Source organism: Alligator mississippiensis, chromosome 13, assembly GCF_030867095.1.
Source record: "Alligator mississippiensis isolate rAllMis1 chromosome 13, rAllMis1, whole genome shotgun sequence".
Classification (NCBI taxonomy): domain Eukaryota; kingdom Metazoa; phylum Chordata; order Crocodylia; family Alligatoridae; genus Alligator; species Alligator mississippiensis.
Genome location: NC_081836.1, coordinates 42,302,665 through 42,328,595, shown reverse-complemented (window position 1 = coordinate 42,328,595; position 25,931 = coordinate 42,302,665). Strand labels below are relative to the sequence as shown.

The 25,931-nt window shown below is 40.7% G+C and overlaps 1 protein-coding gene across 4 annotated transcripts in view; it reads left to right on the top strand.

Annotated features, from left to right (window-relative positions):
* SNX29 (sorting nexin 29) overlaps positions 1-25,931 on the top strand; it is a 454,827-nt gene that overhangs the window by 90,426 nt on the left and 338,470 nt on the right. For all 4 annotated transcript variants that reach the window (XM_059716635.1, XM_059716634.1, XM_059716637.1 and 1 more), the window contains one exon: positions 24,140-24,222. In XM_059716635.1, the coding sequence (XP_059572618.1) occupies positions 24,140-24,222 (83 nt within the window). The remainder of the gene's footprint in view (positions 1-24,139; positions 24,223-25,931) is intronic.

Here is a 25,931-nt window from a genome sequence, read left to right as displayed (position 1 = left end):
CATGGCTGGGTAGTCTTTGATCATGCATCTGAGTTACTGCAAGCTATATATCTAGTTAGATCTCAGGCAGCTTACTCACAAGTATCATCCAGAGGCAGGTGGAGATTCCCTCTGGAGGCAGGCAGTTCCTTGATCATGAGTTTTGAGAGAGAGAGCAAGTTTCAGATGGTGCAACTCTTCTCTCTCTCTCTGAGTCTTCCTCTTGGCTGCTGCCCCCTCCTCCTGGGCAGTCTTGAACTTCTATAGCCCTTATGACCTCATTTACCTGGCCCAATTGAGGCCAGCACCTGTTGGCTGTCAGCCAACCAATTTGAAATGCATCGCTAGTAGCTGGGCAGACTGGCAGTTTCTAGCACCCCAGGGAGCCCAAGCCCCTCACCCAGGTATGTGATGTCAGTCACGTAGGCAGAGGGAGCAGGTTTCCCCCCTCCCTCAGGAATGTATCCTGCACAGGTTACCTAAAGAGAGAGGGTAAGGTGTGTGTCCTCTGCTGGGCCCATCCTAACCAAATTGTCACAGAGCAGAGTTTTGGGGGAGAAACAGAGGTGGTCTTGTGCCACATCATCAACAGTGTGAAGAGCTTGAAGGCCACCAGGTAGCATAGTAAATGGACATGAGTCAACAATGTGGGACATGTTTTGAACTTGTCCACAACGGCATTTGTTGTCATTGTGAAGGCCCTATTTGTATAGGTTTTGAGGCACACTGGCCCTGTCCAGTTCAAAAAAGATTGAGAAGTGCCTAATAATGGTGTTGCCAGTTGAATCCTGGTTGACTGACTGCAGGGTCAGAGAGGATGTGGTGCTTGTGCTGACCATTCTTTGTAACATGAAGTAAGGAAGGAAAAGTCAGAGGATTTGAAAGGGTGGACCATATTGGATGTCTTGAGGGGAGCTGAGCAATTGGTGGGTGGAATGTATCCCATTGCACTGGCAGTATACGATTATCACGGAGTCTTGCTAGTAAGCTTACTTCAGCATTTGTGCGGCAGAGATGAGAGGGAGCAATGTTACTGAGGACTGGTAACCATGGGACTGGAGAGGGGCGCAGTGTGCCTGATGCAAGATGGACTGTAGCATGCAGTTGGATGTCCACTAGTTCACTGTGCAATGAACAAGCCCATACAGAGGCACATTATTCTTCAACTGAATAACACAGTACAAGAGGAGATGAACGTAGCATGGAGGCTTTGGCTTCCCAACAGGAGCCTGAAAGTTTAGCAAATAGGTTATTTCTTGTTTTGATTTTTAAAGCAGTTTTCTGGAGATGTGATTTATAAAAGGAAAATCTGGTGAAGGGTGATTCCAAGATAAACTGGGTGGGTTTTGAATTTGAGAGCCTGACCATTTAAGGTGATAGTGAGTTCGTGATTAGCACTAGCATTATGCTGATGGAAAACATTTGAGAGAGTTTTTGAGACATTTGCCAGGGGTTGCCAACCCCTGAGCTAGACCATTCTCAGTGGTGGCAGATGATAGAACAAGGAGCAATGGTCTCAAGTTGCAGCAAGGTAAGTTTAGGTTAGATATTAGGAAGAACTTTCTCACTCGGAGGATAGTGAAGCACTGGAACAGGTTACCTAGAGAGATGGTGTCATTTTGAGGTGCCATTTTAGGCCACACTCTGACATCTTAGGCCATACTCTGACATCTGTCTCATGTCTCCATCAAGTGTGAGTTCTACATTTGAAAAGTAATGAGTTTGTATGGAAAAGGCACTGTTGTCAGCATAAACAATTTTTTTGTGAACCAGTCACAGGCAGGTCATTAATGTAGAGGTTGAAAAGGAGAGGTGCCAGTACTGATTCCCTGAGGGAAGCCATTGGTTTGAAGTCTCTAAGAGCTAGTTTGGTTGGCCGGGTGGACTCTAAAGTGTCGACCACGTAGTAATAGTTTGACTAGATGAGTGGCCCAATGTGACAGAATTCCTGATATTTTTGCCAGAAGACTGGTATGCCAGACAGTTCATGTACTGCTGTTAAATCAAGGAAGATAACACTAGTCTTCGGTTTTTCTGAAAGCCATTTTCAGGGAAGGAAGTTGAGGCTAGAACTTGATTGTAAGTTCTCCAGCCATGGTGGAATCCAGCTTGTTCTGGGTTTAGGACAGAACCAATTACTGAAGAAACATTGTAGAAGTAGTCTTAAGTGTCTTGTAGCAGATATTCATGAGGGAGATTTGTTGGTAGCTTGCTGCTGATTAATTGTAGGTCTTTGCCAGGCTTGGGTAGACCAATTATTTTTTGCTCAGTTCCAACACTGATGTAATTTGTCCTTCATGCATAATACTGTTGAAGAAGCCAATTACGAGCTCAAGGACTGAGATGGTTCAGAAACTCTGGATGTGTGTTGTCATAGCCAGTTGCAGTGCCAGATTTTAATTTGCACAGCAGAGAGTTCAGTTCTGTTGAAAAGGTTTGTGGAGGATCTTGGTTCTGAACGTTTCAGTAGAAATGACACCATTCTTCACTTACTCTTCATTCACAATTCTTGTTACAGGGGACTCTTGCTACTTTCAGAAGGTGGCTGGCAATGGCCAACACAGATGGTTGAGTTGCGCAGGGGAACATTGAGCCACTCCCAGGCAGCCAATGAGGCCCCAGCTCCTCTGACTGGAATGACATAAATTTAGTTGTGAGGTTGAGTCCTTCCAGCAGTTCCAGTGAGCAGTATCAAGTGATGTGAGCAGGTGATCTGTGTTATTTGGATCTCCAGATATTTCATATTCATCTAGTAGTGCACTCTCCATACAAGCAAGGAGTGTATAGGAGGTGAAATCCTCTAGGAACAGAGGATTGTGCCACTTTATAGAGGGTACCACAGAAATGCTTATAGGTTTCATCAACTGGGATATGTTGCCATGGGCAACAGTAGATCGTTCCAACAGTCTCCATGAATAACATTAAACCAATTGGTTTTCCTGAAATCCCATCTGGATTTTCTTAGGAATGTGATGACTGGGAGTTGCAGGCCAATGTTGATGAGTGATGAATGGTGTTGGCTGTGTGGAACGTCATCAAAAACAATGCAAGATGCTGGTTGTGGGTCCCTATTGACTGATGTATCCCAACGTATGTTGGGGGAGTAATCTTGGTCCTATTTCAGTGGAAGGTGCCACTCTGTTTTGAGTCATAGATCAGGGCAAGGTCATTGCTGGATGCCCAATTTTGTAACAGGTCACCATCTTCATTTGAGTGTGAGTAAGCCCAGTCATGTGGCTATTAAAGTCAGCAACATATAGGGCTGGGTGGGGGAGAGATGGAAGAGGGCTGTTCCTCCAGGTTTCACTTGGTGGTATATAGACATTTGCAATATTGAAGCTTCCAACCTTATCACTTCAGACCGATTAGTGGATAGGGTGTGAGGTTGCCTCAGAAATGTTGTTACAAATGTAGGTGGCTCTCATGTATTTTGCATGAAAGGTGTAGCATATCTGATCAAAACCATTGATAATAAAGTGACCAGCTTCATCCTTGACAATGTGGGTTTCCTCAAGACGGATAATGTCAGCCTTGTGGTGAATTGCAATAGAATTGATTATAGAATGTTTTGTTGCTGAAAGAACCTCGACATTGAATTGAAGGATTTGAAGCACTGGGGCAATAGTCTGAAAAGCCATCTGATTGGCTGGTTGGCAAGGAGAAACATTGTTAACATTTATAGCCAATTGACCACAGTTGTCTGATTCTATCCACTGGTAGCATCATTAGTTTCATTGATGGTTCGACTACTCGCAGGAGGCATGACAAGGATGATGATGTTTTGCCTATACTTTATTCTGGCTGCCAATTAGATCTCAAGCCATCAAATACAATCCTCTGAGCGGAACAATCCAGCCAGTTTTCTATTCACCTTACAGTCCATTCATCCAACCCATACTTCCTTAACTTGCTTGCAGGAATGTTGTGGGAGACCATATCAGAAGCCTTGCTAAAGTTGAGGTATATTATGTCCACTGGTCTCTCTGCATCTACAGAGCCAGTCACCTCATTATAGAAGGCAATCAGGTTGGTCAGGCATGACTTGCCCTTGGTGAATCTATGCTGACTGTTCCTAATCACTTTTTCCTCCTCTAAGTGCTTAGAAATGGATTTCTTGAGGACCTGCTCCATGATTTTTCCAGGGACTGAGGTGAGGCTGACTAGTCTCTGGATCCCTGGGTCCTCCTCCTTCCTTTTCTAAAGATGGGTACTATATTTGCCTTTTTCCAGTTGCCCCGGACCTCTCCTGATCACCATGAAATGTAAACGCCTCTGACAATTTGCCTACTCTTATATTACTGACCATCTTTTCTAATGGTAGCTCATTTTGCCATTTTAAAATGTTGTAATTATCTTTTCCTTTAGCACGGTAGAGTTTTTTCATAATTCTACTTACGTCTTCAATTTGTCCTATAAGATGTCTTACTCGAGAGGTTGTTTGTTTTTTGCTTTTCTTCATCTTTCTGGCTCTTCAGGGTATGGGCACTTTTGCTCAATGCCTTTGTACAAAATGTTGCATAGAAAGTAGTTATGATATGATGAATAGTAGTTGAGTTTTCAACACTTTTTATTCTCTTTGTAATTTAATGTTATTTCTACACATGGCCTTCAGATGCAAATCCATATATACCTTATTTAAACAAATCCAAGGTGACTTTGAATTTAAGACACCCCCACCCCCATAATTAGATTCTATACATGGAAAATGATAAATTTATTATAATTTCAAATGCATAGAATCTTTTTTGTGGGGGAGAGGCCATCTTAAATTCATTCTACCCACCACTGTGGTAGGGAAAACAGCATTGGGAACAGTATTTGGAAGTGAGGGGCTAGGCCTCTTGCCCTCTTCCTCTCCCCCTCTGTTGCTTGCCTCCACACCTCTTGCACCCTGATTCTTGTGTCTGCCCCATTGTTGCCTTTTTGTGGGGGAGGGGTTGGCAGTCAGGCTATGTGAAAGAAATCTAATTTTCGAGGTTGTGTTTTCCATTTCAGTTCCAAATCTTTGTAGTGCTAACTATTGTTTAATTTAATCAGGGCCAAATGTGTAATATTAAACAATAGATATTTTGCATGAAAAGAATTATAAACCTTTCCTAATTGTTCAACTAGAAAAAACCCCAAAGTTAAATACTATGATTATGGTATAATTTTCTTCCTTCTATCCCAGTTAAAACATGCATACTCTGGAGGGCATTCTGTGGTACCCAAAATCTTGGAGCACTTACTTTGCATGTGAAATATGAGACTTGTTTCAGATGTTTAATTTAGTGACATTTATGTGCAAATAGAGGAGGGTAAATATGCCCTGGTGATTATCAAGGTGAGCTACCATATGAGAATCTTCAGAATTCTGTGTTGCAAAACAGAGTCAGTACCTGTGAATAAGAAGTTTAAAGGTTTTCTGTTTTTCTGTTTGGGGCATTACTCGCTCAAGTTTTGAAGACACTTAAAACTTAACTGTTCACTTTGAGGGAGAGAAAAATGTGTGCAAGTGGGCTTGATGTTCAGAAGGTGTATAGCGGTTGGGACAGTTCTTTATTACTTAATGTTCACATTTCAGCTATGGGCTTTGTACATTGCTACCTTTTTGACTCATTTCTCCCACAGTTTTAAAATTTGCATTGACATACAGGTGAATCAGATATTTGTCATGCACATACACTTCCAAAGAATAGGTAAGGAGTTTTTATAGCGAAGTTTAAAGAGCTGTTCAATTGGATAAAAATTCAATAGGGTTCCCCCTCCCCCCCCTTCCTCCTTAAATAATGTAATAATAGAAATTAAGTTCAGCTGGTGTGGTGGGAACATTGTGTTGATTGTGTTCCTGGAAGTCAGCCTACTTAGTCACATGGTAAAATGTAGTGCCAGCATACCTTTCAGTACAACAAATAGTCACTGTGGTACAGATAAATTTGGACTTTAAATAGTTATTTTAATTTGGTGCAGGAAGAAATCTTTTCTACTGTAAAGGAAACATCACAGATTATTAGTGAGTTTACAGTTTTTTAATTGTGGGTATTTGTTTAATTTATGGTTACTTCTGTGGCAGTTTTGAAAATAATGTTGTGAATCTAAAATGTGGACAGCCTGAATAACTCCATCACTGTATCACTGAAGTAGTGGAATAACAAACTGCGGATATGTGGTGGTGTTGTGTATGTATGTTTAATACTGTGCAGTACATTCTGAAAACTGGGTACCACATTGTGGGTAGGAGGAATCTAAATTCCAAATATTATGTAATAAGAAATTCTGGTACAGCTGGCATATGATTTCAAGGTTAATGGCTAATCAACACCTCACTAACTAGTAATAGTCTGAGTCTTGGGGGTAAGGAGACATTTAACGATGACCGTAATGGTGTAATTTGTTGGTCTAAAAATGGTTTGGCATCTAATATTTAAAATATGTGGTTCAGATTGGTCCTGTTCTACCTTAAAGGCTCTCAGAAGTGTCAGAAGACACTTTTTAACTTCAGTATCCTCTTTGGGAATTTGTAAACATTAATTCTGGTGGCCCTAATTGGGGGAAGAGCAAGATAAAAAAAATGCATTTATTACTTACATAAAACAAAAACTAGTCTGTCCCAGAGGGACAGTTGCTGGGGAACGAGAGATCTCTCCTGCGGCAGGATCCAGAATGGGGGCTTACCGTTCCTGCAGAAAAGCCCTGAAACCAGGGAAAATTTACCTATTTCAGGCTGGGGAGAGGCAAACGAGCCATGCTGGCATGAAACACTCATGCAGTTTGTGAGCCGCATCTGTTTCCGGCTGATGCCGGCACAGGCGGGTGATGTCATCCCCGGACACCACCCGGCTGGCATAAAAGCCGGCACTGGGGAGACGCTGGGGGAAGCGGATGGGGAGAGTGCTTCCCATGCTGGGCAGGAGCAGTGCCAGCGTGCAACGAGGGACCAGGAACCAGACCCATGGGAGGGGTCCACAATGGTGGAGAGGAGCCTGGACGACGTTGGGGAACAGCTGGGGCCTCCGGCATCAAATCTGTGAGTGGGGATGGGTCACAGCCCTACCCCTCATCCTTCTGTTAAAGTTCTTCTTTTCATTTTTTGTATTGCTGGGATGACCCGGAGAGGCCCCGAGGTGAGGGCCCGGGGACGGGTGGTGCTCTAAGGTTTGGAGTGGCTGGGAAGCCATGACAAGTGGCCGGGCATAAGTAAAGGCACAGCAGAAGAACAGGGCAACCCAAAATGCCCTGAAGACTTGGTGGCTGGGATGGATCAACTGTAGCCCCATTGACAAAGAAAACGAAGAGTGACAACACCGGAGGGTGAGCTGCACTAACACTGAGTGGTAGTGGCTGGTGCATGGATGGGGTATAGGGGAGGTGGAGCCCCATGGATACCTGCCAAGAGGTGCAGCCAACCTGAAGGAGTCCATAGGAAAGAAGCCCACCACTGAAGGTATGGTCAAAGTTATGGCAGGTGAGTTTCTGGGTTTTCCCCCGGGTGACCATGGATTCCCTTAGAGATCGTTGGAACTCACACAGTGGCTAACACTGGGCACACGTGCCAAGGCGGTGCAGGAGCTCCTCCTTGAGGCTAGCCAGGCACATAGTCTATGGGAAATTTCAGTTACTTGATACTTAGCTGGATATGTTCTAATATAAATGTAACTTAATTTATTGAAAGGACTAAGTATATTGCTTATGACCTGTGATTATTGTGTTTAATGACATCAGGAAAAGTAATAGATTTTTTTCAATTTAAAGGAATTTTTTGTAATTCAGTTGTAACCTACAACTGGATTAAAAGTCCTATTGATTTTTTTAGGCAAATTATAAAACCTAAACATAGAAAATATAATAATTACTGATACTTACTTTATATAATGAAGGTATCTCATAGCAAAATAGGAAAAGGAATAGGCATTCACTGGATTCTGTACCAAAATCCATGTGTCTGGGGGGGAAAATATCCACATGCATCACAATATACACCTAGTGCATTTATTTATTTAACAGTTTTTAGCTTCATTCCCCCCCTCTCTCCCCTGCTTCTGGTTACAGAACTATCTCATTAAGGACTTCAGTGCTGCAATCACTGAAGCATGTATGTAACTATGTAACTTTAGGCACATTAATATTCTCAATTCAGGTCACTTGCATTGTATGGAAAATAGTCCCTGGCAAATTTTTTGCAGTACAAAAGTTCTAGCAATCTAAACCTTCCATAAAGTTTTTTTAGTATTGAAGATTTTTGAAAAGTGGATTTAGCTGAAAAAACTTTGAAAAGTCTGAGCTGAAAAAAAATATTACAGATAAATTACATTCAGTCTTGCATCCATGTTCTACATGAGTTTTCCCCATCATTTTCAGTAGGATTAATGTGTATGCAGAAAGATTTGCAGGATTGAAGCCTTATTGAAGTACTGTTATAACTAAGGAACAAGGAAATCTATAGCGTTGTCTTCATTCCATTTTTAGTTATTGCTTTGGCTGTGAGATGGGCATTGTGCAAACAAGGCCTTTACCCAGAAAACTGAAATGGTAGATATGAATACAACTAATAGGTGTTAGGAGCACAAGGTATATGTGTAATGATTACAAATGTAATAATCAGTAGTCCCAGTACATTAACAGCCTAGCAATTTTCAAGTGTTTTGTTAGGTCTTGCTGGAGAGGTAAGCTTTAAGGAGACACTTGAAGGAAAGCAATGTAGTAATTAGTGCTCAGAAATTTTTATGAGAATTACCTCTTTGTATAATGGGTACTCTGGGGAAAAGTTTCTGCTGGAAAACTTAACTAATGAATAATAAAGCTCATAATCTTTGATGGAGCAGAGGCAGGAGTAAATGGCTAAAGGGTTTGTGAGATAAGGAGAGCAGGACAAAACTCTTAAAGGCCTTAAAAGTGAAGATAAGCAGTTTATTTTGATATGGTGTAAATGGGTATACAAAAAAGGGGTAGTAGTGGATTATCTGACTGGGGCTTTGAGCCAGGAAGATAATTGTTCAAACAGTATTTTGAGTAGATTTAAGAAGGGCAAGATGGTGCTTAAAGTCAGGAAAAAGGAGCAAGGAATTGGTTAGGGCCTGTGTGAATGCATCTCTCTTCCATCCACAAAAGTATCATAGAGGTATTGTGTAAGAAGAAATGTCAAAACTTTTAAAGGGTGTCTAGATCTGTAGAGGGATGGAATCAAAAATTGTACTTCTGAGTGGTAAGAAGGATTGTGGTTATGTCAGAATCTGAGTTTAAAGGACATTATCAGTTAAATTGATATTTCTGTCAGAAATGTTTTGACCTCTTCCGCTCACCCCCAAATAACAGGTAAGATTATTATTAGTCAGACAGATGCAAGAAGGCACATGTTTTCAGTTTGTTGTTTATTTGAAATGGCATCATGTATAATCAGGTTCCTCTCTCTTGTGAAAATTACTCTAGTGATATTTTCTCCATATATATATCTATCCTACATCAGAAGGGACGGACTTCTGTTTCAGGCCCCCAAATCTGTTTTGGATCTTTCTGTACCAGTTTACCAGTCATCATTGGAATGATTATTTCTGGACAACTTGGCTTTCATCTCTAATCTGGACAGTTGCCAAAGCTTGACTCTTCTTTCAATCAAGGCTTGCTTGTTCAGGGAAGTCTCTGCTTTGAGTTTCTTTGGGTGGGGATTCTCCAGTCATTTGTGTCAGGTATGTGTAAACTGAGTCCTCCTTGTAGATGAATTGAACCAGTGCCTCCATGTTAACCATTATATTGTTTGTCCTAGGATTTTATAATGTTGACTGCCCTAGTGTTCATTGTGGGCAACAGTGAATTATTATACTTGGGCTTGGACTATTTGGTGTCATTTTTTAAGCTAATATTTGTCTAATTAAATACTTGTTCTAAAATTGCATGTACATACCATGCCCAGGGGCCATTGGTTAGGAAATTAATGGTTTTAATTGTCATTCTTCTATTTTTTGTACATAGTAGATTAGGTGCATGGCAAAGAATATTGAAGTTTACTGTGAAGTTGGATGTTCACTTATGCATCAATAAGTTCAGAGTATCTAATAAATGTAGGTGATAGAAATAAAGTGGTGTAGCAAGAGAAGTAATGAAAGGGGGAGTAGCGTGCAAGGTTATTAAGGTAAGCTACCATGTGAGATTCTTAAGAACTCTGTGTTGACTTCTAAGTGTTTCCAGAATGAGTTCCTGACAGAGCATTTGTTCTCATGCTCTATTACTACCAGAAGCATATTCATTTAATTAAAATAATCTTCAGGCAAGAACAGTTTAGCTAGATGAAAGATTCCTCAGGTGCTCTAAGAAAAAAAATCAGAACAACAATTTTACAAAAGCAGTCTTCAAACCTTACACAGGAGAAGCTATTTGTTTAAAAAAACCCCAAACCTTTATTTTCTCAGACCTCATCTTTATCAAAAATTGGTGAGAATAAAACCTTCTCTAGTGTATGTTGTTGATCTTAAGTACAACTTAGAGATGATTTCAAAATTATGTGTAGTAGAGTTTAGCTAATCTAACTTGTGCTTCTTTACCTTGTAATATTTCAGAGGTATATAATCTATTTCATTTGCTTTGATTTTGTGATTAAAGGAAAAAACATAAACTAGGCATTTAGCATATGAACTAATTTATATTTTTCTAATTTTTCCATTTTCAAAATCCTTATCTCCATTCATTTTCCTTTAGTAGTCCATAAATATATATTTTTAAGGACTAGAAGAGAAAATCTAATGCCAACAAAGACAAAAAACTTCCTATGATAATCTATGTGAGAGTAACAGCTCAGAAAAGTAATTAGCTAAACTGTTGCAGAGGTTTGTTTTGTGGTCACTAAAATTTTTAATGAATAAATTTCTTTTGAAAAGAATGTAATAGTGCAGAGGTAGTTATCAAGACGACTTGCATTACTAACAATGGCAAAGAAACTCTCACACAGCAAGGAATATACAGGTTTTTGTGAAATAATGGAGAATTGTTTTGAAAATGTGGGCCAAAAAGTGAACTCCAGTTACTAAGTTGCTCAGAAGTCATTCATTGCCACAGATGCTATTTATGTCTTTATTCACATATATCTCCAAAAATAATAGTAGGAGTTTAACTTAACTTAAAAAAACCAAAACCCTTATTTTGTAAATATCTTGGACAACATCAGAAACTTCCTAGATTTTCCACATCACGTCACAGTGTACACCATTTCCCAACTTCGTATATTACATTATAGATTCAGAAACAAACAAGAAAGGGGTCTGAGAAACTTGACCCTAGCTAATGTCTTATTATTTATTGTCAATAAATGAAGAGTTTCTGCAAACTATAGAGCCTAAGTACTAGCTAGCGTAATTTTATCTGTATAAAAAACTACTTACCATGTACTAAAAATCCTGAAGAAGACACATACTCCAGATCCTCAGTATAACCTAAGCAAACTACTTTTGGATAGCTCAAAATAAATGTGAAATAAATTATTTTTCCTAAACAGAAAGGCCAGAGCCTCTCTTTTTCTACATTCTGCATCGGATACTTAATAAACGCCTTAACTAGCTAGATCAGTGCACATGTCACCATCCATAAGGCTTAATTCAAAAGAATAAAAGACATCCAACCCCAAAGTCTTGATGTGCATGTGCAACGTTAATTATACTTGAACTATTAATAATTCATCTCTTAATTGATTTGTTTTACATCATGGAACAAAACAATTTTGTTTAAACAAAATTGATTTGTTTAAACAAAATGGAACATTATTTCCTTGGTGTGCTGGGGAACTTTTAGGACCTTCTCTAGAAAAATCTATCATGCATTACCTTTATGATTTAAAAATGTACATGTGAGCAAAAGCAAAACACACACACACACACAGAGCAGTCACCACACTATGGAATTTTAAACCTGGCTATCTGATGTGGTGTTGAGTGGAAAGTATTGCAAGATATTTCCTAGGAAAGGACCTCAAGCCCAAGTAGGATTTCAAGATGTACCTGCTTACAGGTTCGGTACATACTAGTTGCACCTCTCTCTGTAGTTAAACTTGGTTGAACTTTTGTACTTTCATCTGTACAAAATGGAAAGACGGTGGCTGCTTCCCTGCCGTGCTGGCACTGAGAGGACTGGCTGTTGTGTGGCCTCCACCGTTTTTGCCAATCCACAGCGAGGGGTGGGGCCACTAGGGCCTTTCAGCCAATCAGAGGTGCGGGGTGGCTCCACCACAGTAATGGCAGCCAACCCTGAAATCTGCCCACAAAATCAGCTGCCTATCTCCTCAATTGCAGTAGGACCCTAGCTGTGGGCCTTAGTATTTTGTCAGGATGTTTTTTGTTTCCCAAATAGGAAAATATTGATCTTCCCTGCTTCCATCCTACACTCTGTCACCAGTTCTGTATATACCTCTCTCTCATCTTGGCACCATTTAACTTTCCTTTTCAAATTGTCCTACTTGTATTGCCACCAGTTCTTATGCCCTCTTTCTGTGCAATGCTTTTTTGTGTTTGCTTTCAATAGCCAGATTCTGGTGTTAAGGGAGTTGAGATAAAAGCAAAGATGGTGGATGGGGTCATAAGGAAGAAATGAGGCTTGTGTAGAAAGGCCACTACCCCTGCTGGAAGGTCTCTTGGAGGCACCTGAAATCCAGACTTTGGTATCAACTAAGTCTATCTGTCACCTCTATAAGGTAGCATATTTTATCATATATAACGCACATCTTTTCCTCCCAAATCTTTTCCCCAAAGCTGGGGCCCATGTTTTAATTAGGGAAGGGGTTTTCCTTGCTGGAAACCCCCACCCCCCAAACCCCCCCGAAAGGAAAACTGTGTTAATCCTCTCTCAGGCATAGCTAAGTGGCTGAACGCTAGCTTGTACCTGAAACAGCAAATGAGCTGTTGGCAGTATCTGGATAAGACTTGTGATGTGGAAACAAGACTCTTTTAAAGAAACTTATTTAAAGAACTACTTACAGTAAAGAGCTAACAGTCTTGCTATGGCCCTTGCAAGGGTCTGAAACGGGTAGGCAACGTTTTTAGCCGGAGTGCCGAAAAACTGCAATGCAATGTCTATGTTGTAAGGTGATGGAATGCCAGCATGCCAGAAAAACAAAACGGTGGGTGAGGGGTACATGGCAGGACTGGCTCCATATTAATATAATTACTAATCATAAATGTTGCTTTTTTTTTTTTTTTTACATTAAATATCGGGTTTTTAAAAAAATTCTAAACCTGGTGACAATAAATAAAACTTCATATGCTACCTTTATTCTTGTGTATTCTTTTTTGTTAAACATGTTTTGATGATAGAGGAAAAAAAAGAGAAAGAGAGAAAGGAGAGAAAAGAAGAGAAAGAAAAAGGACAGGAGACAGAGAAAAAAGAAAGAGAGCAAGAGGTAAAGGAAAAAGAGAAGAGAACAAGGAAACATGGGAGAGATTAAGAGAAAGAAAAAAGAGGACAGAAGAGAAAGAGAGGAGAAAGGAGAAAAAGAGGGAGAGAGAGAAAAAAGAAAAGGGAAAAAAGGAGAGCGAGAAAGAGACAAAAAGGAGAGAAAAAGAGGGAAGAAGAGAGAAAAGAGAAAAAGAGAAAGCAAGAAAGAAGGAAAGAGAAAAAAAGACAAAAGGAGAGAAGAGAGAAAAAGAAGGAAAGAAAAAAGAAGAGAAAGAGGAGAAAAAAGGAAAAAAAGAGAGAGAAGAGAAGAAAAAGCAGAAAAGAAGAGAGAAAGAAAGTAATAGAAGAGAGAAAAAAAGGAAAAAGAGAAAGAGGGTGTGTCCTTCATAGCCCATGTCTTCCACTGCTACCGGCTGTGGCTCGGGCCCTCTGGTCCAGGGTAGTGTCCAGCAGAGGGAGGCAGTGACACTTCAGCAGCAGCTGCCAGGGCTGGGGCACTTAGGCCTCCTTGATGGTCCTGGAGTGGGGGGAGCCGAGGCCCAGGGCTGGTAGGGAGGGCCTGGCTGGGGCTCGGGCAGACAGACACTCAGGCAGGGGCATCACCGGGGCACCGAGTGCCGGGGCTGGGCACTCAGGGCAGGGTCTGTGCAGCGCAGGGAGACACAGGAGCAAGGGAAGTTGTTGCAGGCAGGCTGGGCCCTTGGGAAGGTGGCAGCTGAAGGAGAGTAGGGGCCGGGCCGGAAGCGGGGGATACCCTAGGACTTCATAGACTCGGGCTGTGGCTGGTGGGTGGGTGGGTGGGGGTGCCCAGCGGCATCCAAGGTGGGGCTTGGCCTGGCCCACGTAGCTCCACGTGGATGGGCCACAGCCACCCTGCCTGCGAGGGGACACCGCCTAGCCGGGGCAGGACGCCATGCTCAGGGGGCTCCTGACACTGGGCTTGGGCTCCCTGCATACTGGGTACAGCAGGAGTGGGGCAGAGCTGTCCCTGGTGCAAGGGCCCGGCCATGGGGCATGGCCGCTGGAGCCCCCCAAGAACAGCCACCATGGGCAGCGCTCAGGGCCCAGCCGGCTGGGAACGTCCAGCACAATGGCCCTCCTCAGCACCTGCCTGGGCCCTGGCTTTGCCCACATGTAACTTTCCTCCAGGGGCTGGGCTGGGCTGGGCTGGAGGGTACAGCCCTGAGACAGGGAGCAGGGCTAGTAGAATACATCCCTGCCTGTGTTCTCCTGACTATACCCCAATGCCTGCCGTGGCACTGGGACTTGTGGTTGCTCCAGAAAGCCTGGAGCAGCAACTTAAAAAATAAATAAAAAATTAAAACAATTTCCTCACACACATCCTGATGTGCTGAGGAAAATGTCTCTGCATGCCACTAATTGGCATGCATGTCAGGAGTTGCCTATCCCTGGTCTGGGACCTAATCTTGTATGCCCAGGAAGTTCCTGGTGCTACACTTCTTCGACATGCTATGTTCTCAGGAGGACTTACTCTGTCATTCAGTCAGCCACGACTCTGGAAAAACATTTTTTACCCTATATTCTGTCTTTCAAAAAAAAGATGTGTACTTTGTTTGCTGGGGGTGGGGTGGGGGTGGGCATGCAGTGGTGGGTGAGAAAACAGAGTATTTTTCAGGGTGTTTTCCATACTTGCAGTTTTCACAATGGAAATTGTGTCAGAGACAGCTTGTGATGGGCAAGGTCTGTTGACAACAGTGGGCCTGGGGTTATCAGCAGTGAGCCATGCTTGCTTCTGATGGCCATCACTGGCAAGGCCAAAGTGTCCTTAATTTAGTGACAGGTCATGCCCCACAACTTCTGGTGGCCCACTGGTAACTTGGTGGGTCAGATAGTAGGCTGGCGCTGTGCACAGCAACTGTCCTACAGGCCATATGTTTGACACCCCTGCTCTAGACCATCACAGAGTTTGATTACAGAACCCTCTATAAATGACTTTGAAAAGAGAATTGCTTCCCTAACACCAGGAAAGGATGGACTATCAGCTCAAGTATTGAAAATCCGAGAACAGTGTTTCTTTTCAGCTGCACTGTATCCCCCCCTGCTGGAGGATATCCTGAGACATGAAAGATTCTAACATCATAACACCGATCAGAATGATTACAATAATTATAGGAATCTCTTTTTCCAAGTGTTGGCAAGGCATTCACATGGTCATAGTAAATTTGTGCTGAACTATATCCAGAGAATCAGTATAGGTTCCTTGCCAGTTGATCACCTGTTAACATGATCTTTGTTCTAAGGTATTTTCAAGAAAAGTGGGTAATATAAGGAGAACCTCTCACCATGCTTTTCATAGGTCTTGCAGGAGGTTTTGCCACTGGTACTTCTTATTCACTGGTACTTTTTGTCCGCTATTTTGTGGACCATATTATATGTCCCTAACAAATCAAAAGATGGATATAACAAACAAAAAGGCAAGTATATTCAATGTAAAATGTTCATAGTTTTATATTTTGAAAAACATTTTCAGGTGCAGTAGCTTTGACTCAATTGCACAGTGTTTCCTTGGGTATTAAGTCTCTTGAGATTAAATTGAAATTTGTTCCACTTCAAAAACTGAGATTTGAAGTTGCTGGAAGACTTGCATTTACTATATACCTAAAGATTCCCTCTTTTTCCATGTAGTTATAAAAGAAGGCAATATAAGATGGCATTTTAAGTATTGCTAATGCATTTTGTGCCTGTGCATCATTGAATGGGTATTTAAAAATATATAATTCTTGTTTTCAGCAGTGTTATATTTTAACTGTGAGAGTGTGTGAAGCACTGATTATACTGAGAAATTTACAATACTAGCATGTCTTGACACTACTACTGAAAGCTAAAGCTGCATATAATATTAATCGTAATGCTGTGTTCCATTCCATTGTCTTGTAAATTAGGATTTCTCACCCTTGTAATGGAGACCAGGAACTGTTGCACAGGGTAGTGTGTGCACACACATTCTTAACAAGGGATTTGCCATGCAATTCATTTTGGCTTTAACTGTAAGAGTTAAGCAGTGTAATAAACGCTTTACTATGTTATTTATGTGCCCACTGATTTATATTTTCAAATATCTGCCGTATGTGGACTCAGTGACCTTATTCCATGCACCCACTTTGTTTTTCTGTTTTTAGAAGACAGCTTAAGGGATTTCCTATTGTTATCTATTCATCTTTAGACTACTGATAAAAGATTATTATTGGTGAAAAGGTTGCATTTTAATATTTACTCTGCAGCACATTCTTTTTTTTTCAGTCTGTTCTGTGTTGCAGTCCAGTAGTGCTTTATGACCAACATTAGCATGGTATTTTTCCTTTGTTTTCAAAGAAATACTGCTATCAAAGGCTGAAACTCTACTCATTAAGTTCTGTAATACTTTAATTTGCCTTTGGGAGAAGTTACAAAAGAAAAAGCTAACTATACAGCTTAATTACAAAGTTTTGTCAGGATACAATATTTTCTATGGCAGTGAAATTAGTTTTTTTTTAAAAAGGGTTTATTTTGATAAGAGGTTATAAAACATTGACTTGGTTTAAATATAAAGTCTCCAGATTTGTTAAAACTTTAAAATACATTTGGATATTTTTGCTATGTAGTACAGTTGCAAAATTATGACTTTAACGATTTTCAAATGGAGTATTTGACTAAAAAAAAAATCCACCCTGCCATTAGATGTATCCAAGCTATTGCTGTTTATATCCATACATGTTTATACTTCCTTTAGAAGAGAATTAGGAAAATAAATCTATTCCACGAAAAACAAAAATAGGAGCAGTTGTACACATTCTAAGGAAAAATTACTTAGAGCATCAAAGTAATTTAGCTAATCTATTTATGCTATGATTACCTAAATAAGACTGTGTCATGATCAGGCATTTGGGTTTTCTGTTTCCTCTGGAAAAATGTGGATTTTCCCCTTTGAGGTGGGGAAACAGTGGGTTTTGTCTTGCAGGCTGGCAGAGTTCCAGCCTGCCAGGGGCTGCTTGGGGCTGGAGGGCAGTGGGACACGGGGCACCACATGCGTATGTGTATCCATGCATACATAGCCAGCAATGCAACCAGGCAGGGTGGTGGGAGCAGCCCCAGCAGCTAGAAAAAGGTAGTAGGGGAGGAGGTTAGAGGGCCAGGGCTTGGAGACCATTCAGGCATGCCCATTGGTAATATGTTGGGGGGGCATGGGCAGGCATGTTGTGCCTCAGATTTGTGCACGGACAGTTGGGCATGGGGTGCAGCCTGGCCCAATTGGCTTGGTACAGTAATATAAGAGCCTGGTACAGTAATATAACTTTGAAATATTTTTGGATGGTGGTGAAGGGGTGCACCAGGCAGGAGCTGCCTGTGCAGCCCAGCAGGCGGAACCTGGTGCAAGAGATTAGAGTCGGGCAGGGAAACTTGGTGCTACTGCTGCTGGCGCCCCGTGCCAGCTGCGCTGCCAAGGCAAGGAGGCCCCTGCCTGCCCAGCAGCATTGGGGGGGGTCACAGCTTTGCACTGCTCCCATCCCTGCCCTCGCTGCTGCTGGGTGGACAGGGGGCGCCTCACTGAGGGTGTGTGACTGGCTCAGGGCACCTGGCAGCAGTGGCAGCACTGAGTCTTCCCGCCCTGTTCTGCACTCCCATACCAGGTCCCAGCTGGTCCCAGGTCTCGCACACGGCAGCCTGGGCTTGGGTGCTGCTGGCTGGCTGCAGCTGGCACCTGTGGGACAGGGAGTAGGCAGGATGCAGCTGCCGTGTCCTATAGCCATGGCAGCTGTGGATGTGGTGGGGGCAGAGAGCTGCGGGTTGGGAATGAGGGGCACTGGCAAGGCTGGAGCGTGGGGGCTGCAGATTGGGAGTGCGAAGTAGGCAGGGCCAGGAGGCTGCAGGTTGGGAGCGAGGGGCACTGGCAGGACAGGGGGCTGTGGGTTGGGAGTACCAGCAGGGCTGAGGAGGTGGGATTGTGAGTGATGGGCACTGGCAGGGCCAGAGGGCTGCGGGTCATGGTTGGGGGAACCAGTGGGGGTGGGGGACTGTGGTTTGGGAGTCCCTTGCAGGGCTAGGGGGCTGGGCATCTGCAGGTTGTGAGTGAGGGGCACCAGCAGGGATGGGGGGCTGTGGTTTGGGTGTGAAGGGCACCAGTGGATACAGGTGGGCTGCCGGTCAGAAGTGAAGGGCACCAGTGGTGCCCAGGGGGCTGCAGGTTGGGAGTGAAGGGCAATGACATGGGCAGGGGCAGGGCACTGGCACAAAACAGTGGAGGGCAGGGGGAGAGGGCAGCTGCATCTGGACTTACATTCTGGTGAGTGACAGGGGGAGCTCTGATTATCCATGATAAAAAAAATAAATCCCAAAATCAAATGCCAAAATGTATTTAGAATTAATTTTATTATAATGGTTGAGGTACTTATAGGCTTTCAAATCACTTTAAAATTGTAAAAATATTAATAAAACATTGGGCTCAACTGATATCTGTGTGTGTGTGTGTGTGTGTGTGTGTGTGTAGTGGCGATATATAGTGGCGCTTCATTTTAATCACGGAAAAATGCGGAATTTTGGGTTTTAATCAGAGAATTGGGTAGGGGGGTTATAAGAGAATTTTGGATTTTTTAACAGAGAAAACCAGGATCCCTGGTCATGATGCACAGTGGCTGGATTCTACCCAACAGTCACTGGACTTCTGTCATTTGAGCAGAGTAGTAAGTTGTCACCTGCTGTAGGCCAGCCATTAAACTGAGTATGACACCTATTTGTCATTGTGTCTCAGCTGTTTACTAAAAGTAGCACAGTGCTCAGACCTGGCAGTCTGGGTACCATCTGGAGTGTGCTTTTGTTATGTACAGACAATTCTACTACTGTTTCCCTCCCCCTACCTAATCCTACAATGACCTCTTCTGACATGTTGTATCCAGTCTGTTCTTGTTTCATTCCTGACTTTTGGCCTCCTCCCCTCCACCCCCTCACTTAGATCTTTGTTTCTCTCTCTCTCTCTCTCTCTCTCCAGGCTGACCATATCCAGGGTGTTAGGAATTAAGTGTCAGAGTGTAATAAGTAATATTAAGCCTATTGAATGATAAAGAAATATATTAGAAGATATGTGGACCGAACTGCAGTTGCCTACTTTGAGATTAAATTGAAAAATCTTAAGTGATTTGATACTTTAAAAAGTGCAATTACCTTGTCTTTTTTCCCCTCAATCCTTTGGTACAGTAATTTAACATATTTTTGGATGGTGATGAAGAGGTGCCCTCTGTCTTTGCAAACACGTGTCCCTTTAAAAATCTATATTTTAGTTTCATACAAGTCCTTTGATGTTTAATATTCTGTATTTCACAATTGAATACACTTAAAAGCATGAAGAAAAATGTCACTGTTACTGACAGCTCTTTCTTCCCAGATGTAGTATGACCTGCTTGACTTGTTTTTGTAGTCTACATATTTAAGAAATTAAAAATATCTTAAAATGCATAAAGCATTCAAGGACTTCATTAAAAATTCATAACTAATTGATTAATAGTTTCTTTCCTATGGGATTTAGCAGACTCCTATTAAAGGACTGAATTAAATGAGGTTGCATTGACCAGAAATTTGACTTGACAACCATTAAATAGAGAATATAGCAACAGCCTAATTTTCCAAGCAGTCCTAGGAGTTCTGATCTTTTTAATGTTCTATTTTGTCCTTTTAATATAGTAATCATTTCCTAAAATAGACTCAAGGGAAAACCCTGCCTTTATTTTAAAAGAGTCTATTTAAATTACTTCAGCAAATGGGTGGATTGCTTGGTAGCACCAGAGTTGCAACAAAATAGGTATTTTAAACAAAAATATTCTTATTAGATTGCATTGCAATAACATGAAACTATAGTTAAAAATTCTGATGTTACTTTTCTGCTCTAATCTTGCTGGGAAGTCTAGACAAATAGTCTATTTACTTAGACTCAAATTTCTGAGTACAGTGCTACAATATTTTTGGATTGCAGAATGATTTGGATATCGACTTTCTTTTTCTTTCAGTACAGATGAACCAGATTGACCAGTATTGATGCAAATTTTTGGCTATAGATATATATGTATATAGATGATAAATAGTTCTTAATATTGAAAATACTTGAGGTTTCAGATAGCTAACCTTAATTACTGCATTTACTAAAATACAAGATGAGGTCCCTTCCCCCTGCCTAAATCAGTGTAGAAGAAAAAGCCCCTCATCTTACATTTGCATATAGGAAAACCATATCAAATACATTGTCTATTATTAAACTGCTACCTACAGCAGTATGCACTCAGTAATGGACACCAAATATAAAACTGAATATTGGGCAAACATGCTGATAGGAACCTACCATAAGGATAAGTTAGTGCAGCCTATCTGAAGAAGATATATTATAGCGCACATTGACTGCAGTTCCCCTCAGCATCAACTTTTTTTTTTTCCAAGTCAGGGTGAGCCACCACACTGCATACATTTCAACTTCCTCTTCAGTCCCACACCTTTCTTTTCCATTTCCAATAATCTTGTTTCCTCATTAGCCTTAAATGTCTGCCAAACCTTACCAAACAGGGTTTTAAATGGTTCATTCAGAATCCCTTTGCCTCTCGCTCAGCCTGCCATGTATGATTAGTGTGGCCCTGCCCTTCATGAGGTGGAGCCAGACCAATTGCCTTGCACTTCATTTGCTTATACATTTCTGGAGGATCCCAGGATTTGTGACAAGAATACCAGGTTTCAGTCATGTGTGGAGGCTAATTAACACATGGTTCCTTTGTGGGGGATATGTGGACAGTGCTGTGCTGTGGAGTCACCATGGCTTGAAATGCTGTTGTCTCTGCTTGGGCCCAGCTGAGTGAATTGTTTGGTAAATCATGAGCCTTTTAGCTTTGGAGTAATATCATGCATAGTTTTTATTATATATAGGTTACAAAAGGGTTATTTAAAAGTGTGTTTATGGAGTACCTGTACTAAAACATGCAGCAATTTCAAAAAAGGTAAAATGCATCAATTCTGGATGTACTATGCATATGGGTACTATATGCAATTTGCTACAGGTCTATTTATTTTAGGGTCATTGATCTCAAATTTGCTCTTCGCTTCCATGTGTTCATGAAGAGCAGGGTCAGACAGTAATGAGGGGAGGAAGGGGCTGCAGCAGGAAAAGGGGTGGGGGTTAGAGGGTAAGGGGGCTATCTGATCCTCCAGATTTATTTTTCCTGCCATAGCATGGGGAGGGGGACAAATTATAGGTAAATCTTCAATAATTAGATTCTATACCTGGAAAATTATAAGATATTTATAAGTTTTCTAGCTATAGAACCTTATTATTGGAAGGTCCATCTTACATTCAGGGTCATCTTATATTCAAGTAAATATGGTAGTTTATTAATAAAAGAAAAAGACAAAGAAAGGAAACCTCTATGGAGAACTGTGTCATAGCAGTTGTGTCACAGATTCTCCTGAAAGTAGATGCTCAGAAGTGTTCTTCATATTCTGCCTAGTTACAACAAAGGTATTTCCTATATCATTACAAACTTACACATTTAGTTAATATTCCTTGCCAAAAATGTATTTTACTAACCTCCTTTGTTTTAACCAAATTTAGGAAAACATACAATTTACTGTATTTATTACTCTTGGTATAAATTATTTTTCCAATTATCATTTGAATGATCTTTTCAATATGTTCATTAAACACACTAAACATTGAAAGGTGTTGTCATCTCAAAATAGCTTGCACAAGTTAAGTGCTTTGTGATAGAAACTTAGCTCAAGAATAAGGAAGGCCTTTACACCTATAATTGTATATAATTACCTATAAGTACCTAATATACATGTGAATATTAACATATGATTCTGGGCTTGTGTAAGGATAATGCTCCATTGACAGCAATGGTAATGCACTGAAAGGAAGAGTCTTCTGTTTCTTTTTGTTGGTATACTTACTAGCAGTGCCTAACAAAATTGAGTACAAATGCTGTCATGCAACTGATTTTATACTACCTACAAAATTTAAAATAATCCTAACTATGTAAGAACCCAGGAGCGTTAAAGCTTCAGGCACATAATATTTTCAGTAGTCTGACATAAATGGATTGAAACTAGGCTGCACAAATCCTCAAAATCTTAGGTGGTCAGTATACGTAAGAAAAGGCAAAAGTTTAATTCATTAATGTGTTCCTGCATTAATGTTTCATTTCCTCATTGTGTGTAGCACATTATTAGAAGAATTTGATATCCAAATGAATGGATGACATTGTTTATCAAATTATCTATATATAGCATATTTCTCAAATGCAATTTGGGGTCTATTCTTAATTCTGTTTTAGGTTGGGTGAAGAGGTTTGAGGGGCACCATCCTAAAGGTGATGCACGCTTGAAAAGGTTTTGATAGGGACCTGAAAGGACTACCTTGCGTAGCTCCTTGTACTTCTTGACATATCTTCAATTGAATATGTGGCACGTGGATTTCACTGTTTTGCTGTATGTACATCAGTTGCACACTGCCTCTTAATTCATAATCTAAAATAAATGCATAGTACTTTTAGCTTTCCTGGAGACTTTTTATTCACTTTCTGGCATTGCTTTCTTTCCACCCTAACTAATCAGGCTATCATGTACCATTTTTTTAATGTCCTTCTGCAGAAAAATGTAAGCCCTTCTCACCTGATAGTTTTGTTTCAGGAAAGAATATGGTTCTGATTTCTGATTTTCTATTCAGATATGCTGCAAATGCTTATATTACAAATCAATGGGATGGGGAACAACAAGGGTCTATATAATATTGAAAAAGTCTGTTTTTTGAGAGTTCATTAGGAAATCAAATCTCTTCTTGCTAGAGGCAAGAACAGTTTTTGTGGAAGAAGCAAAAGCTAGACAATGGGAAGTGGGTTTTTTTGTTTTGAATAATATTATCTACAATCATTAATAGTGATTTTTCTCTATTCACTCCTGTCAGAATTTAATTCTGTTTTTTCTCGATAAAAGTATCTGTTGCATTTTTGGAATTGAATGGACTCAGGCAGGTGGCTGATTTTTAACCCTATAGATTTCTGTCTGAAATTCAACCTGTTTAAAATACCCTTTCCATTTCATACATTAATTAAGGTTTTTAACATCAGTAGGGGGAGCTACAATAGTGGCAGATTTGAATACCTGCTTCTTTTCATTTCAAAATTATGAGACAGAAGATAAATATTGAAAAATAGCAGGATAGAAAGATCAATTTACCCTTTTATGCATTTATTTCTCATTTAGCAACTATGCTTTCAGAACTGAATTCTGATTTTTTTTATAAGGAGGGCTGTCAATCCCCTTGAATAGCACAGTTGGTTTCTCATGTTGAATTATTTATTTGCTCAGCAGTAAATACTGGAGTGTAGGAAAAACAGAGTGAAGTAACTCTTATGAAATCTGAACCATTGCATTTTTTCTTTAGAGTCCCTCCTCATGCATTAATTAGCTACATTTTTGGCATCTAAGCTGTAGTCACTAAGATGCTGTGATGATAACAGATATGATATGTAGTTAGAAATATCTAATCTGGAAAAAGTAATATAGATGCTGTTAGTTATCTGCTATATTGTAATAGCATGCCTGTAAGCTAATTGGTCACACATTCTCTTTTAACTGGAAAACTAATTTTCCAATAACAGTCACGTTAACATATAGTTTAGAGCTTACATCTCTAGTAATTCTTGTACAAGTGACTGCTTTTTCCTCTTTATGACAAAGTAAAGTCAGCCTTCATAAATATTGTTTACTTGCCGTAAGATTATCTTCTGATATGTTTTTGTAGTGAATTAATATTATTTTCTTCCTGTGATTCTGCCAACAGAGAGAATGAGGTGCTAAAAGTACAACTAAAGAAGTATGTAGGAGCTGTCCAGATGCTGAAAAGAGAAGGTCAAATGGTAGAAGGTAAGGTTAAAATGAAGAGAAAAAAGAGCAGTTGTGGTAAACTGGAAGTTGTGGAAAAAGGCTATAGGGCTGTAGAAGCAGCAGTGGGTAGGATCGTGGTACGGTGACCCAAGAATTTTTCTCTCCGGTGGAACTTCAGGCTCTGTTGACAAGTTTCCATATCTGCAGGAGACTTGTTAAAGAAAGCAGACGGTCATTAGTGGGTCTTATCTATGAAGGATCCTGGAAGCTTTGGAGAGAAGGAAGTATGAGCAAAGAATCCAATATGTAAGGGTTGGTTTTGTGGTGTCAGGCAATCCTGAGGCCACTGAATTTGGAATAACTTTTGCATGGAAAAAATTTTGTTCACAAAGAGCATATTTCTCATGTGAACTCAGATTAATTTTAATTCCTCTCCTATGCCCATTTTCCATTAAAATGCATTAGCTCCTAACCACATCTGCTAACCTTTGTTACATAGGGTTTGCAAAGGAGTGAAGAAAAACTGATAGGTATCTTTAATTTTGCACTCACTTCTAACCTTTGTCTTAGTTGCCTCACTGGGTTAAAGGCCTGTCATTGACCCTTCCACCTGCTTCTGTCCGCTCTCTCTTAGGGCACTGGCACATGTTCATTTGAAATTGCCAGGAGTTCTGATCCCTGATCTTAACAATCACTCCTCCTGCCATGCCACACATGTGCTTGGCAGGTGGTAGTTATGGGATCAGATCCCAATTGCACTCTTTTATTTTGCCAGTGCAAGGACATTTGGGTTCATGATACTGGGCTCCCCTGCAATGGCAAGTTAAAAGCTGGGTGCTTTCAGCTGATTGTCAGCCTGGCTGTGGCACAGCACTAGGGTTGGTTCAAGATTTTGGGCTGTCACAGGATTGGGATTGCTGATCAGCTGATTGTCGGTCTTGGTCCCAGCCCTGGCACAGCACTGAGGCTGGTTTGGGACACTGGGCTGTCTCCAGGCTGGGGCTGAAAATCAACTAATTGGCAGCACCAGCCTTGTTGCAGCCTTCAGCATGCCACATATTCAGTTTCAAGAGTTCCATTTTAGCTGGAACCTATTTTAAGCCTGGTTTGCCATGATATGGCACATTACATTGGGTGCACATGTAGTACTGTTGCCATTTATGTGACAATTAACACATTAGTAATGGAATAAATGTCATGTTTAGAGGGCCCCTTATAGTCCTGACCAGTTACAGTTCCTGTTTCTCACATTTGAGGGAAGCTGATAAGTTAGCAGCTGGAGTTTCCACGTTGTTAATAGTTTGTTTAGAATAATCCCTTGCTTGCTTTAAATTAAATACTGCGTTTAAGGGGGAGTTATAAAATACTTTGTAAAATAACTATTAATGCAAAAGTGACAAGTACTTTCATTAGCTGATTCTTATTCTCGTAGGCTGAATTCACAGACTGCCCAATATTTGCATTTTATTTATCTTCAAGAATTAAACTAATTTAAAAAACCTACAGTTTTGGAGTTACATTTTAATTATTGATTCAGTACAGCATAAAGTTCTTCTTATGACTTTTGTTGTGGAAGAGTTGCACTTTCATATATTATGTTTTATTATTAACAATGATATTGGTACACAGATATCTCTTTGTAAAAGTGGTTTGAAATGGCATAAAGACTTAATTTATAACAGTTTTAAGTAGATATCATAGATTTCATAGATATTAGGGCTGGAAGGGACCTTGCAAGTTCATTGGGT